This window comes from Megalobrama amblycephala, linkage group LG10 (assembly GCF_018812025.1).
Source record: "Megalobrama amblycephala isolate DHTTF-2021 linkage group LG10, ASM1881202v1, whole genome shotgun sequence".
Taxonomy (NCBI): domain Eukaryota; kingdom Metazoa; phylum Chordata; class Actinopteri; order Cypriniformes; family Xenocyprididae; genus Megalobrama; species Megalobrama amblycephala.
The window spans coordinates 1,814,915-1,831,567 of record NC_063053.1 but is presented as its reverse complement, the minus strand read 5'-3'; the positions used below and the strand labels follow the sequence as shown (position 1 = coordinate 1,831,567).

At 34.5% G+C, this 16,653-nt stretch overlaps 1 protein-coding gene across 2 annotated transcripts in view; it reads left to right on the top strand.

Annotated features, from left to right (window-relative positions):
- Positions 1-1,836: 1,836 nt before the first annotated feature.
- The window catches only part of itga9 (integrin, alpha 9), a 105,508-nt gene continuing 90,691 nt past the window's right edge, over positions 1,837-16,653 (top strand). For both annotated transcript variants that reach the window (XM_048203910.1, XM_048203909.1), the window contains exons 1-3: positions 1,837-2,239; positions 4,661-4,788; positions 16,205-16,311. In XM_048203910.1, the coding sequence (XP_048059867.1) occupies positions 2,185-2,239; positions 4,661-4,788; positions 16,205-16,311 (290 nt within the window). In that variant the 5' untranslated portion in view covers positions 1,837-2,184. The remainder of the gene's footprint in view (positions 2,240-4,660; positions 4,789-16,204; positions 16,312-16,653) is intronic.

Here is a 16,653-nt window from a genome sequence, read left to right as displayed (position 1 = left end):
ACTCAGTGGACGTGACCGCAGCCATAACGGTCGACGATGACGTCACGTGCATACCCTCTATTAAAGGTGCCCAAGAATGCTTTTTCACAAGATGTAATATAAGTCTAAGGTGTCCCCTGAATGTGTCTGTGAAGTTTCAGCTCAAAATACCCCATAGATTTTTTTTTTATTAATTTTTTTAACTGCCTATTTTGGGGCATCATTAACTACTGATTTTGGCAGCGCCGCCCCTTTAAATGGCGCGCTCCCTGCCACACGAGCTCTCGACTATATTACAGTGCATTTACAAAGTTCACACAGCTAATATAACCCTCAAATGGATCTTTACAAGATGTTCGTCATGCATGCTGTATGCATGCTTCGAATTATGTGAGTAAAGTATTTATTTTGATGTTTACGTTTCATTCTGTATGAGTTTGAGGCTGTGCTCCATGGCTAACGGCTAATTCTACACTGTTGGAGAGATTTATAAAGAATGAAGTTGTTTATGCATTATACAGACTGCACGTTTAAAAATGAAAATAGCGACGGCTCTCTTGTCTCCGTGAATACAGTAAGAAACGATGGTAACTTTAACCACATTTAACATTAGCAACATGCTAACGAAACATTTAGAAAGACAATTTACAAATATCACTAAAAATATCATGATATCATGGATTCAGTTATTATTGCTCCATCTGCCATTTTTCGCTGTTGTTCTTGCTGGCTTACCTTGTCTGTGCACAGATCCAGACGTTAATACTGCCTTTCCTTGTCTAATGCCTTGAACATGGGCTGGCATATGCAAATATTGGGGTCATACATATTAATGATGTTACGTAACATTCGGTGTTATGTTGAGATCCTCGTGTTTTCCGGAAGTCTTTTAAACAAATGAGATTTATATAAGGAGGAGGAAGCAATGGGGTTTGAAACTCAATGTATGTCTTTTCCATGTACTGAACTCTTGTTATTTAACTATGCCAATATAAATTCAATTTTTGATTCTAGAACCTGCGTTCAGTGATAAAGCGCTCTTATGTGTGGACTGTGAGCGCCAAGAGAGCACAGTTGCATGCCTCTGATAACAGTGGCAACATCAACGAACGCTCAGCATGGTTTCAAAAACAACACCTTCCAGCGCTAGTTCACCTCTTATTTAAAAAAACGAATGAAATGAATGCTTTGCTAGTCAACTGGAGATGTTTCATGTGTATTAGGTACATCCATGCCGCAAGATGTTTCAAAAAGTGGTAGGGACAATATCGACCCTGGTGAAAAGTGGTGGGGACGTGTCCCACCTGTCCCACCCGCAAATTACGCCTATATATATATATATATATATATATATATATATATAATTTTTTTTTACTTGGCTCCTTTCCTGAACATTATTATTACATAATTGAAGACTTTACACGGTTATTGGATAGATCAGATATATCATGCTTTTTAATGCGTCTGACGGAGTTGACACAAATTAAGTTCCGAAGTGAATAAAAAAACATTTTCAGAAAAAACTGTTCTCTTACATGGTTCATTAGCCGAGACATACGTCTACAAATACATCAGTTTAAAAAGAAAGTATTATTATTAAATAATAAAAACTAACTTCTAAAACATGTTTTGTCCCTTATCTCAAGAATCAGTGACCAGCATTTTTAGTATGAGCATTCAGATTTGTTCCTGAGAATGAGCAAATGTTCTTTTTTTATATGTAATATGTTATTATAAGCCTATGCAGCAACAGCATGCAAAACTACTGATAGCTGTCGGCAGGGGGACGCAGCGCCGCGCGCTCTGCTGCTGTAATGTGAAATGTGATGCTCGTGCGCGTCAGCTCGCGCGCAGCTCTATTAACGCCAAGAGAAACTCTAGAGAAGCAACAGATTCAGCAGCAGAAGGGACGAGCCATGCGATGAGTCGCTGTTCTAACCCCAACCTCCGATTCACAAACTTAAATCTTCTTTAGCAGTTTAAATGTAGTTTTTTTCTTTAATTTTGAGACTCTATAGACAGATTTAATTGCTTTTTATAAAGTTCTCATCAAATTGACTTCAGCACTGAGGATGCGAAACAGAATGACGGAACTTTCTACACGGAAAAGAAGCGCTTTGGATGTTTTTGTGTATTTGTGTTTTGTTTCCTTGGCTTATTCCTTTAACATTGACTTGAAACATCCTGTGGTGTTTCGGGGACCAGATGCGACGTTTTTTGGATATTCAGTCCTGGAGCACGTCCATGACAACACACGCTGGTGAGTTCATGATCAGAGACAGAATACACATGTAAACAATCAGTTATTAGTATTTTGTACGATAGTTTTTAAAGTCGTTCGACGTTTTTAACTGAACTTCTGTTTAGGTTTGTCTCTCGCAACCCTAATTCAAGAGTAAGCCAAAGGTCAGCTGTCTTAAAGAGGTTAATAAAGACACAAAATGTTAAAGTTTGTAATGTATAATTAAGTAGGCCTATAATAAATAATAACAGTACTTACGTGATTTTCCGTTATTTTCCTAACGGAAGCGCTCGAGCGCTCTTCGGTTGCCATGGATACCTCCTCAGGCAAATGTCTTCATCTTTCGCGCCAGGTAAAAATAACCGCTCTTTCTAACTTCTAAAAACGGTTGGAAATATTCTTAACGATAATATTATATTAATAAACTATATTTATGCCTACTTAGTCGTTTGTTGTATGAAAAGTCGATCAGTATCATTATTATGTCAAATGTAAACCAGCTTAAAGACATTTTAAACAAAGTTTTGTGTTAAATAATTCTGTAATAAAATTGAGAAATAACTTTTTGGCGGTCTTCCGTTGTTATGATTATGCTAATTATGTTCGTTAACGTCGTTTTAGCGCCAAATCATTTACTTTTTATGTATAGGGTTTTGTTTATTTTGCTTTATCTTGGTTTTTGGATTGTCACGGCGGCGCCAAAAAATTATTTGACCCTCAAATGAAAATGTTATCATCATTTACTCTTCATCAAGTTGTTACAAACCTGTAATTTATTTCTTCTGCTGAGCACAAAAGAAGATATTTTGAAGAATGTTGTAACCAAACAGGTGACCATCAAGTGTTTGGTTATCTACATTCTTCAAAATATCTTCTTTTGTGTTCAGCGGGAGAAAGAAACTCTTATAGGTTTGGAACAACTTGGGGGTGAGGAAATGATGACAGAATTCACTTTTTTATCCATTTTAAGTTATATTTAAAATGTGTGAATTTTATTGCATTAGGTGATGTAGTGAATTTAATCGATTTCATCAGTAAAATTACTTTCATAACCGGGTCACTGAGCAAAAATGATGATGCATTTGAGGGAGAATGACACTTGGCTTGATGTTTTGTTTTCTAATATATTATTAATTCCTGATTACAAGCAGCACTACAAAATAATCACACTTAAGTACATTACATTCTCACTGTAAAGGGGTCAATGACGTGATGGGTCATATTTTTGTCCAAAGGCCTTAATAATAATAATAAAAAACAAAAATATGACATCCAAAGTATGTAAGGTAGTACAACGAGATCTGTTTTATTTAATACAAATGGTTTTAATTATATTTTGCTTCATATAAAGGTATTTTAAACATTTTGAAGTGTCAAAAAGTAATTCGGTTTAACCGTCCAACCATTCATTTGTGATTAAAATATCTTAAAATGTAATAAATATATATATATATTTTATTCTGGCATGATTTTATAACATCATATATCAACATAGTGCAAAATGATATTAAAATTATGTGTAGAAGTTGTTGCTTTGTTATGAGAAAGAATGTCCAGAAAAATGAATTTCATTGATGTCATTCGGAGTAATCAATATAAAGGGACCATTTTGGATCAAGTCATGCAGTCAATATCATGTGACAGGATGTGACATCATTCAGACACCTTCAAAGGACCACATGGTCGTGAAGCAAACTAACTCTCTCTTAACTATTTGAAAAATTAATGTTTTCACTTGCTTATATGCATTCGGTAAAACCGCTATAAAACATGGAAAATGTTATAATATTTTAAAAACTTGTACTAAATATAAAATGTTTGATTGTCCTTTTGATAGATATCAGCCTGTTAGCATTGATTGAAAATATCGTCATTCAGTAAAACTGAAATTTTGGTTAAACCGAATGACTTTATTGGTGACAAATTTTGTCCATCTTGTAATAAATGACAAAAGCAGTGTTAATTGATTATAAAAACCACATAATCTCATTGTTAACATTTAATAAAACTTTCAAAAGTTTGTTTACACTTTTAAAAACCTTTTTCGTCAATGACCCAAAGCACTTTGCATGTTTGCCCTGACTCAATACATTTCAAACATGCAATTATTTTTTTAATTCTCTTGTGACTGTACAGATGTTAAGTCTTTCTTCCAAGATCTATCCTAAATTTTAAAGGGAGACACTGGCCAGCGCCCGAATAATTGCTTTTTGCTTCAGTGGAGATAATGATGTAGTGCTTACATCACTGAATTATAGAGCCAAACCATGACAGTATGACAAGACGAAACCACCTACAGTCCTAATTCACTTATTAGGCATCCTTATTATTCATCCATGACACTTAGACAAAAAACAGACCTACAAAGAATATTAGTTTTATTTTTTCCTTTTTACAATGACTAAAAACTGTATGTGTTTCTCCTCCTGATGTTTGTAGGATTGTGGTTGGGGCTCCCAGAGCAAACTCCTCTTACAGTAGTTCAGTTCAGTCACCCGGAGCCTTGTACAAGTGCCGAATCCGCAACAACCCAGAGCAGCGCTGCACTGAGATGGACCTTGGCAGAGGTGTGTATCTCACAACATCGCACAAACATCTCAAGCTCATACTGATATCAAACAACAGCAGAATACAGTCACAAAAAAAACTCAAATCAGCTATTAATATGCAGTAGTAGTGCGTGCATTGCATTGTTCTGTCCTTTACTGCATATGATAATTCATATAATTCATATTCATTAGACCGCTCTGAAGCTAGGGAGTCGTGTAACATTAGCAACACATTATTAGCTGTTTGATAACGTAATCAAGCAAAAGGCTAATCATATTAATGAAGTTGACCGAGTGGATCTCTGAGCTCATGCGGGTGAGTGGAGGCGGGGCTAATTAGCATATTCATAGATCTGCGTATACTAAATGAAGCAAGGGTGTAGAGTTACATTCAAGGTGTTTTAAGGCATGAAGACATATAATTTGTGTATATTTTTGCATGTATATTTTGGAGATCAAAGATGAGTTTTAAGGGATAAAATTATTGACTACAGGGGGACTTCATAATCATAATCATAATACAGCGTAGCATAGTGCTATCATGCCATCAAGAAATTACAGTGGCTGTAGCAATTCTATCATAAAGAAGTGGCCAAATATTAAAGATTTAAGTGGATATTTGAATTAAATGTTGTTTGCCCAGTATTAAACAAGGATTTGATCTGCTGTAAAGTGTAACAACAACAATCACCCTTGTTGGCGCCCTCTGAAGGCATTTGTTACAATACATTACATACATTACAGTACATAATTTGAATTAGATTTTTAACATTGTTCATTAAAACCATAACATTACTTGCTTTTGATGTAAACAAATTATTATTGCTTTGTTGTTATTATGTGTATGTTAAGTCATTTTTAAGGATATTCACTTTTTGTTACCACAAAAAATATCCAATTATTTAATTAACTGTCAAAATAATCGACCAATTACTCGATTACCAAAGCAATCGTTAGTGACAGCCCTAGATTAGTTAAATGATAAGTAAAATGTTTTGCATTTTGTGATTTTCAGTCAAATAAAAGACTTTTTTGTCATTAAAAATTCCCTGTAGTCATTAATTTAATTCTTTAAACTCATCTTTGATCACCGAAATGATATATTTAACACGCCTTAAAATAGCTTGAATGTAACTCTACACCGTTGCTTCATTTAGTATACGCGGATCTATGAATATGCTAATTAGCCCCGCCTCCACTCACTCGCACAAGCTCAGAACATCCACTCGATCAACTTACTACAGGTAAACGCTGCACAATGGTGTCGCTCTTTACAACAACAGACACATAACAGTAATTAATATAATTATCCTTTTGCTTGACTACATTATCAAACAGTTAATAATGTGATGCTAATGTTACACAAACCATGTTCCCATTTGCAAGTCAGACAGCTGCCTTCTAACAATCAGTATCCTTACAAACGCTTTGAACAACTCAGAATGTCATATAATGTAGATGTAGACAGAATGTAGTTATATATAGGTATATAAGTTGTACATACAATATATAAATATGTCCAACTTTACAGTACACTCACATCGGCTGATATATACTATATAGCGTATCTCAAATGCTTGATTGCTTGTATCGTCACAAAATGTAAATTATATTATTGTGTATAAATGTGACTATAATATATTAAGATAGATATTATTATATAGATATTAAGATATTATGATCATTGAAGCTGCTTTGAAACAACATATATCATTAAAAAAAGAATGATACAAATAAATTTGACTTATACTTATTGAAGAATGTGTATAAGAGGATATAAGAGGCTGCTTTGGCACTTGCAATAAGGGAAGTGAAACAGTGTTTCTGTGTGAGTGTGAAGTGTGCTTGATGTTTTGCTGCACCAGCTCGAATGAAAAGCAGTTAGAAGATGCCATCTGTGCAGTCAAATCAGCGAGTAAACTGTTTTACATGGGTAGTTTTACCCAAACCGCTATACCGCTGAAATCACTCATGAACTTAAACATGGAATTTGGACCGGTCAATATTTGAAGACCTGCCTGGGCGGATGTTTTAGCAATCACTTTAATAACTTATCACAGTTATAATCAAAAACAGGGCTGTTGTTTTCGCACTAACAGATATTAGTAACTTCCTGTTATTCTAACAAATGTTTTCTGCACTGATAGCGATAGATTTACACTTTTCCTTTTGCAAACATGCATCATACTATGAGCTTGTTTATGTGATGGACAGCAGTATTTTAAAAGCTTTTCCCTTTTGAACATTATGTGAAATCAGTCTGTAGCATTTTCAGTCTGGCTCCTGAAGTATTTTGATAGAAATGATGAATGGTTTGGCTAATATTTTCCGAGCGGCCATGCCAAGGATCCAATGTGTAGAAATCTCTTGAAGCTCTGTGAGTTCTTTTCTTGTGGTGGAGAGATGAGAGCGGTTTATGTGGCTTTAATGCGCACACTCCTGCTTACGCTGGGTCTTACTGACAGAACGCACATGAGCAAATGAGGCGAGCCATAGGCCTGGGGCCCCAGCTTTGAGTTTACATGAATCATATGGTATAAGAGCCCCCCCTCGAGAAATATCACTACTGATATGAGGGAAACTAGTGTCAGATTCTCTAAAGTGGACCTATTAAGTTTTTGAGCTCTACTAGAACAGGTTTTCATGCTTGAATGTTGATTATTTTCCTCATATTCTCCATTGTTGCAGCTCCTCTCTTCCCAGTCTGTCAGTAACGCTCTGTTTAGTTCCCGTCTCTATGAAGCCCCGCCTTCTGAAAAGCACAATGTGCTCTGATTGGTCGGCTGGAGCAGTGTGTTGTGATTGCTGATTGCCTCTTACCATAACTGCCAGTTTCAACACACTACTAACTAACTCAACCAGGCCCCGCCCCTTTATTCTGCATATTAAATATTTAAATTAGGAATATTGTGAAGAAAACTCAAGATGGAGGCGTTTCAGGGAGTTCAGAAACACTGATACTGATATAGAGAATAACTCCTGCTGGAGGGACTTTGGAGACCTTTTTCATGCTCAAACAGCAACATTACACACTAAAGAAAGATGAATAAACATGAAAAAAAAACATCATAGGTCAACTAGGGCTGGGCGATTTTTCCAATTAATTCGAATTTAATGTTTTTTCCTCGAATTTATTATTTTTTAAATCGAGAAATCATGATTTTTAGTTTTATTCACGATAACTGTATTTGGAGAAGAAAATGATCCGACCTCATGATGGCGCCGGCGCGGCTGATTAACCGCTCTCATGTGACGCTCTATGAACGTAGAACACATCACTATTCTTAAGCGGCTGTTCATTCAGAAATGCTTTATAAAAAAGAGATGCATGCAGTGGAATGAGAAAAAGGCAAAGTTATTAAAACGTGAGTTTTTTAGAATGCCGTTTCATGGGCGAGACACTGCAAAAGACACGAGACACAAGTGCAACATCTAAATATGTCCGCCAAACATAAAAACAATAGGACGAATAGCGCAATAGAATGCAAAAACCTGTAAACTTGTTTGATATTTCATATTTGCATGATGGTGACAGGCTGAAAGCTGCTGCTGTTTTCTGTTTTTACAAAGCATTTGCTGTTAATAATAGCCTATTACTGGGGTTATTTATTGCTATTACTTTTTGGCTATTACTTATTTTATATAATTTCTGAATATATACGATGTGTTTAAGATAAGTTTGTACAATATTTGCCTTCATATTTCAGGCATATTTCTACAAAGATATTTAACAAATTGTTTTACATTGCACCATGTTGATCACTTCATATGTGGTGCACCAGATTGTTAATAAAGAGAATGTTACTTAAAGGGGCTATATGTAAGATTTTTACTTTAATAAAGCATAAAAATACCCCAATTTGTTTGCAGATATTTAGGAAACATGCTAAGTTCACCTACTTGTTTCTCAGAAAAACAATGTTACAGCCAGACATTCTACTTTGAAATGGGCGTTCCGCATCGGAATGTCTGTCTTTGTTTTGGTCTGTGAGAAACCATGTGCTGCCAGATTATCCAATAGTATTTCGACATCACAAGTTGCCAGTTGGCGGAAAACTGGTTTAGAGAATCGCAGATTCTACCTGACCTAAAAAGCCTCTGCATCTATCTAAAAATCTCTATGAACGACAGCATATTAAAACACAGATAAATCAAATCATCAGCTTACAGTGTGTAAGTCTCCTCAGCTTTCATTGTCAATTGCGCTCCCTCTTGTTGCGTGCTCAACCTGGCCACCCGCGTCTTTGAACGAAGGGGCGGACAATATTTGGACTGCAGTACATATTTCGACCACTGGGTGTCATTCCTACATAGAGCCCCTTTAAATCATATTGTAGTAAAGTTTTTAAGTTGACTAGTTAAACAGTAAAAAAAAAAATCGAAATCGTCAATCGGTCAATCGAGATTTTATTTTTTTGCCATATCGCCCAGCCCTAAGGTCAACTTCAAAGGAATAGTTACCTAAAAAAAAATTGCTCGCCCTCATGCTTTCTTAGCTTATGTGACTTTATGTCTTCTGTGGAACAAAAATATTCTCCTAAACATTACACAGTTATTGAACAGAACTGAATCAACACTGAACGGACTCATTTTTATGCACTAATTCTAGTCTATTTTTTGGTATTTTTTTTGTGTTTTTCTGTGTTTTTAGCTATTGTAAAGCACACTGGACAATGTAGGTTGTATTTAATTGTGCTATATAAATAAATTGCCATTATGTTCCACAGAAGAAGACATGCGGGTGAGTAAATTATGGCAGATTTTTTAGTGAACTATTTCTTTAAACCTTGTTAAAGGTTCATTGTGAATGTCTGTTGTCAATTAATGAAGAATGTTTTGTGACTCTTGGTCAGACGATATCGCAGGGCCATGACTAGACATTTACTCATCTGCTTGGAGACACAAAACTGTTTATTGGTTACGAAATGGTCTTGATCTTGATAATTGCAAGCATATTTTGTGCAATTCTTCAGCCGTGTTTTATAGTTCATTACTGGTAAAGTGAAACGCGTTTCCACTGTCCTCAGTTGTTATGGGAAGTAATTCTCCACTTTCTAGAATGTCTATTAACTTCATCAAATACAGTAATTATGATGTTTCCTTCTGAGCAACACAGAGCCCATTCAAAGACGTATTCAGGAAGAGCAATCACTGTCTTTATTTAGAGTAATAGAGTCAGCTAATCGTCTGTGTGATGAGGGTTTATTGTACTGAATGAGGTATTGTATAGTTTACTGTGTGCTGTAAGAACAGTTCTGAAAACCTAATGAGATGACTACCTAGTAGACACCATTTAAAGGCATCATAGATGCAAATCAGTGTTGCCAGATTGGAAATGTCCAAGTATCGGAAGCTCAAAATTATCATATTTGGAAGAAAAAGTCAAACGTACAGAATACAGCTGTTTATCTAGACAAAGCGTGCCACATAAGTTGTTAAAAGTGAAGATCAAAGTGGAGATAGCATGCGCATTTGTTTTCTTTCAGTTATCAGTTAACTGACCAGCACACTCCGACCTCTCGCTCTGTCACTGCGCGCTCCCAGATCTCATCCTGGAAGGCCATCCCCTCGCTGAGCGGTTCACAACCAGAAGACCGCGGCGCTCAGGACCCACACTGATGAGAAAACAAACACGTCTGTTACGGAGATGGCCGGGGGAACCAGGGTCGGTGATTTGATGAGATGTTTATGGTCTGAGGAACATTCCTCGCGCCTCCTCATTTGAAGTGATGGCCAAGGTTTTTAGAAGGGAATTCTTCTTGCGGTTTTCCTGCAGTCTTGACCCCGTGAAATATATCCGTGTTCGATGAGTAGTGTTTTTTGGATGGCTAATTGCTGAAAATAATGTTTCGTCCAAATCCCGAGCAAACTTCATCTTGACAGTTTGTATTTCCTTAACTTGAGATCTGGCGCTCGTCTTTGTGTGCTTTGGATGCAACGCAGCTTTAGGGGCAAAAGCATTAACTTCAAACGAGATGTGATTAGAACCATTTGTCCCACCTTTGACAAGCTGCTGTTTAAGAGGTAAAAGGTTGTTTCCTGACAGATCTCGTGTAATAGCTGTTAAAAGACTAGCTTATGAACCATGGTCTAATATACATTACTGTTCAAAATTTTAGTTTTTTTATAAGTATGTTTTATTCAGCAAGGATTCATTTAAGTGATCAAAAGTGACCGTTAATAATGTTCTGTTTCAAATAAATGCTGTTCTTTTGAACTTTCTATTCATTAAAGACAGAATCCCGTATAAAGTGCATCACAGTTTCCACAAAAATCTGCTGTTTTCAACACTGAAAGTGATAATAAATGTTTCTTGAGGAGCAAATCAGCATATTAGAATGATTTCTGAAGGATCATGTGACACTGAAGACTGGAGTAATGATGCTGAAAATTCAGCTTTGATCACAGGAATAAATTACAGTTTATAATATATTCAAATAGAAACAACTATTTTAATCAAATTAATGCAGCCTTGGTGAACATAAGAGACAAAAACAGTTAAAAAATCTTACCAACACCAAACTATTGAACTATTTTGAAATATTGATAAAAATCTAATAAAGATGTTGTGTGTGCTATGCATTTTATTTTTTGCTCATTAAAGGTATAGTTCACCCAGAAATAAAAATTATCCCATAATTTACTCACCCTCAAGCCATCCTAGGTGTAAATGACCATCGTCTTTCAGCCAAACACAATCAGAGTTATATTAAAAATATCCGTTATAATGGAGTGAAGTTTTTGAAGCCCAAAAAAGTGCATCCATCCATGATAAAACGTCCTCCACATGTTTTTAGTGTATTATAAAGGTACAAAACAAATATTAGTACTTTAATAGGTTGGTATATTAACATATTATATACTAGTTAATGAAATACATCTTACTATAAATTTAAGTTAAATCTGTAAAACCTAAAATGATGCTACCGTATTTTTTTACAGTAAAGTTTGGTAGTAGACTGCAAAACTGCTCACTAGGTTTTGGGCTGGTGTGAAGTTTTTTTGGTTATGCATTGCTTCATTTATTTATACCAAAACTGGGTGGGAGTTGAACAGACATCCGAGTTCAATTGGGCATTTCACAGTCTATGTCTGCAAGTCTCTGAGCTGATGCTGTCAGTCTGCTGAGAAGGAAGAGAAAATAACCAGAGCCAAAGAAAACAGCCGCAGTCTCGGGAGTCATCACTCTTCCTCCTGTGGACAATCACAGTTTGCCCCTCAGAGGGCCGCTGTAGCTCAATGCTCATATATAAACATTAAAGTCGACCCTTATGCTTAGATAAACTCCCTGCAGGAATAACACGCCGGTGCTCATAAATCCTCCATTTTTTGTACACTAATAAAACTCAAAATAGAACGTGTCTGATTCAAGAAGCTGATATCTCATGGTTCATATTTTCCGAGGTCACCAGCGTTAGTTTTGTCATTTTTAATTCTAACATTTTGAGGTAAATTAACTATTATCATGCTTTTAAAACATTTTTTTTTTTAAAAAAGCCTTACATTTTAGTAAACAGACTGTGATGCGTTTCCTATGGAAGCTTAATTCCGCCACTAAATAAAAAAATAAAAAAGGTAATTGTGGCATTTTATCCCACAATTCTGACTTTTTTCTCAGAACTGCATGATATAAACTTGCAATTGTGTCTTATAAAGTCAGAATTACGTGATATAAACTCGCAATTCTGAGAAAAAAAAATGTCAGTCTTTTTTCCCTCATAACTGGACATTATAAGACAGAATTGTTTATATCTCACAATTCTGACTTTATATCTCGCAATTCTGACTTTATATCTCGCAATTCTGACTTTATATCTCACAATTCTGACTTAATATATCTCGCAATTCTGACTTTATATCTCACAATTCTGACTTTATATAACGCAATTCTGACTTTATAACTCTAAATTCTGGCTTTATATAACGCAATTCTGACTTTATATCAGGCAATTCTGACTTTATATCTCGCAATTCTGACTTTATATCTCGCAATTCTGACTTTATATCTCACAATTCTGACTTTATATCTCGCAATTCTTACTTTATATCTCACAATTCTGACTTTATATCTCGCAATTCTGACTTTATATCTCACAATTCTGACTTTATATCACGCAATTCTGACTTTATATCTCGCAATTCTGACTTTATATCTCACAATTCTGACTTAATATATCTCGCAATTCTGACTTTATATCTCACAATTCTGACTTTATATAACGCAATTCTGACTTTATAACTCTAAATTCTGGCTTTATATAACGCAATTCTGACTTTATATCAGGCAATTCTGACTTTATATCTCGCAATTCTGACTTTATATCTCGCAATTCTGACTTTATATCTCACAATTCTGACTTTATATCTCGCAATTCTTACTTTATATCTCACAATTCTGACTTTATATCTCGCAATTCTAACTTAATATATCTCACAATTCTGACTTTATATCACGCAATTCTGACTTTATATCAGGCAATTCTGACTTTATATCTCACAATTCTGACTTTATATCTCGCAATTCTGACTTTATATCTCACAATTCTGACTTAATATATCTCGCAATTCTGACTTTATATCTCACAATTCTGACTTTATATAACGCAATTCTGACTTTATAACTCTAAATTCTGGCTTTATATAACGCAATTCTGACTTTATATCAGGCAATTCTGACTTTATATCTCGCAATTCTGACTTTATATCTCGCAATTCTGACTTTATATCTCACAATTCTGACTTTATATCTCGCAATTCTTACTTTATATCTCACAATTCTGACTTTATATCTCGCAATTCTAACTTAATATATCTCACAATTCTGACTTTATATCACGCAATTCTGACTTTATATCAGGCAATTCTGACTTTATATCTCACAATTCTGACTTTATATAACACAATTCTGACTTTATAACTCTAAATTCTGACTTTATATAACGCAATTCTGACATTATATCAGGCAATTCTTACTTTATATAACGCAATTCTGACTTTATAACTCTAAATTCTGACTTTATATAACGCAATTCTGAGAAAAAAAAATGTCAGTCTTTTTTCCCTCATAACTGGACATTATAAGACAGAATTGTTTATATCTCACAATTCTGACTTTATATCTCGCAATTCTGACTTTATATCTCGCAATTCTGACTTTATATCTCACAATTCTGACTTAATATATCTCGCAATTCTGACTTTATATCTCACAATTCTGACTTTATATAACGCAATTCTGACTTTATAACTCTAAATTCTGGCTTTATATAACGCAATTCTGACTTTATATCAGGCAATTCTGACTTTATATCTCGCAATTCTGACTTTATATCTCGCAATTCTGACTTTATATCTCACAATTCTGACTTTATATCTCGCAATTCTTACTTTATATCTCACAATTCTGACTTTATATCTCGCAATTCTAACTTAATATATCTCACAATTCTGACTTTATATCACGCAATTCTGACTTTATATCAGGCAATTCTGACTTTATATCTCACAATTCTGACTTTATATAACACAATTCTGACTTTATAACTCTAAATTCTGACTTTATATAACGCAATTCTGACATTATATCAGGCAATTCTTACTTTATATAACGCAATTCTGACTTTATAACTCTAAATTCTGACTTTATATAACGCAATTCTGACATTATATCAGGCAATTCTTACTTTATATCTCACAATTCTGACTTTATATCTCGCAATTCTGACTTTATATCTCACAATTCTGACTTTATATAACGCAATTCTGACTTTATAACTTTAAATTCTGACTTTATATAACGCAATTCTGACTTTATATCACGCAATTCTGACTTTATAACTAAATTCTGACTTTATATAACGCAATTCTGACATTATATCAGGCAATTCTTACTTTATATCTCACAATTCTGACTTTATAACTCGCAATTCTGACTTTATATCAGGCAATTCTGACTTTATAACTCGCAATTCTGACTTTATATCAGGCAATTCTGACTTTATATCTCGCAATTCTGACTTTATATCTCACAATTCTGACTTTATATAACGCAATTCTGACTTTATAACTTTAAATTCTGACTTTATATAACGCAATTCTGACTTTATATATCACAATTCTGACTTTATATCTCACAATTCTGACTTTATATAACGCAATTCTGACTTTATAACTCGCAATTCTGACTTTATATAACGCAATTCTGACTTTATATAACACAATTCTGACTTTATAACTCTAAATTCTGACTATATATCACGCAATTCTGACTTTATAACTCTAAATTCTGACTTTATATAACGCAATTCTGACTTTATAACTCTAAATTCTGACTTTATATAACGCAATTCTGACTTTATAACTCTCAATTCTGACTTTATATCTCGCAATTCTAACTTAATATATCTCACAATTCTGACTTTATATAACACAATTCTGACTTTATAACTCTAAATTCTGACTATATATCACGCAATTCTGACTTTATAACTCTAAATTCTGACTTTATATAACGCAATTCTGACTTTATAACTCTAAATTCTGACTTTATATAACGCAATTCTGACTTTATCTCACAATTCTGACTTTATATCAGGCAATTCTTACTTTATATCTCACAATTCTGACTTTATAACTCGCAATTCTGACTTTATATCTCGCAATTCTAACTTAATATATCACGCAATTCTGACTTTATAACTCTAAATTCTGACTTTATATAACGCAATTCTGACTTTATAACTCACAATTCTGACTTTATATAACGCAATTCTGACTTTATAACTCTAAATTCTGACTTTATATAACGCAATTCTGACTTTATATCAGGCAATTCTGACTTTATATCTCACAATTCTGACTTTATATAACGCAATTCTGACTTAATATATCTTGCAATTCTGACTTTATATCTCGCAATTCTTACTTTATATCTCACAATTCTGACTTTATATCTCGCAATTCTGACTTTATATCTCGCAATTCTGACTTTATATCACACAATTCTGACTTTATGACAGTTGATGAACTTTGCAACATTGATAGTTATTGAAACGTGTTGTGGGACTGGAGCTTGATTTGGTCAATAGAGATGATGTGTTTGCTTACGTTTTCCTGAAATATAATGTCTAGACTTTATGATTCCCAAGTAGAGCAGTTACCCAACGGCATTGTGAGCGTTGGAATGAGTTCATACACTTTACATATTCATATTTGACACTTATGAGTTTCACATTTCCAATATTTTGTGTTGTACTTATCTTACTAACACAAACTCTTTTGTTCCGTCTGTTGCAGTATTGTCTGCATATTAAACTGTCCCAGACTTTTGTTTCAGGCTGTCTGGTCTCAGCCTGGTTTTTATTGTGTTTCTCTTTGCAGACAGAGATGTTTGTTTCTCTGTTGGCTACAGTAACGTTCTCATTCTCTACTCTAGGAAATAAGCAGAAGGAGTCCTGCGGGAAGACGTGTCAAGGCGACAGGAACAACGAGTGGATGGGGGTCAGTCTCGCTCGACAGGACAAAACCAACGGCAAAATTCTGGTATGTTGCGTTTAAACACAAAAAACAAGCAAAGTTTTTCAACTGTGACTCTAAATTCTGATTGGATGAGTTGTGTTTGAAGCAATGCAGGGATGACAGTTTTTTGTAGGCCAACCAGACAGTTATCATCACCCTGGTTCCCTCGACAAAAAGCCAATAGGATTTTTCCATTGGCTTTTGCATCATTTCAGAAAATGAGCTCTGTGACCAAAAAAAAGTTAATGATTCTGATACATTTTGTTCAACAATATATTCTTCACACATGAACACAACTTTTATAATTTTGAAGCCTAAATACAATCACATTCAGGCATTTATCAAAAACAAAACATTCACTTAAAG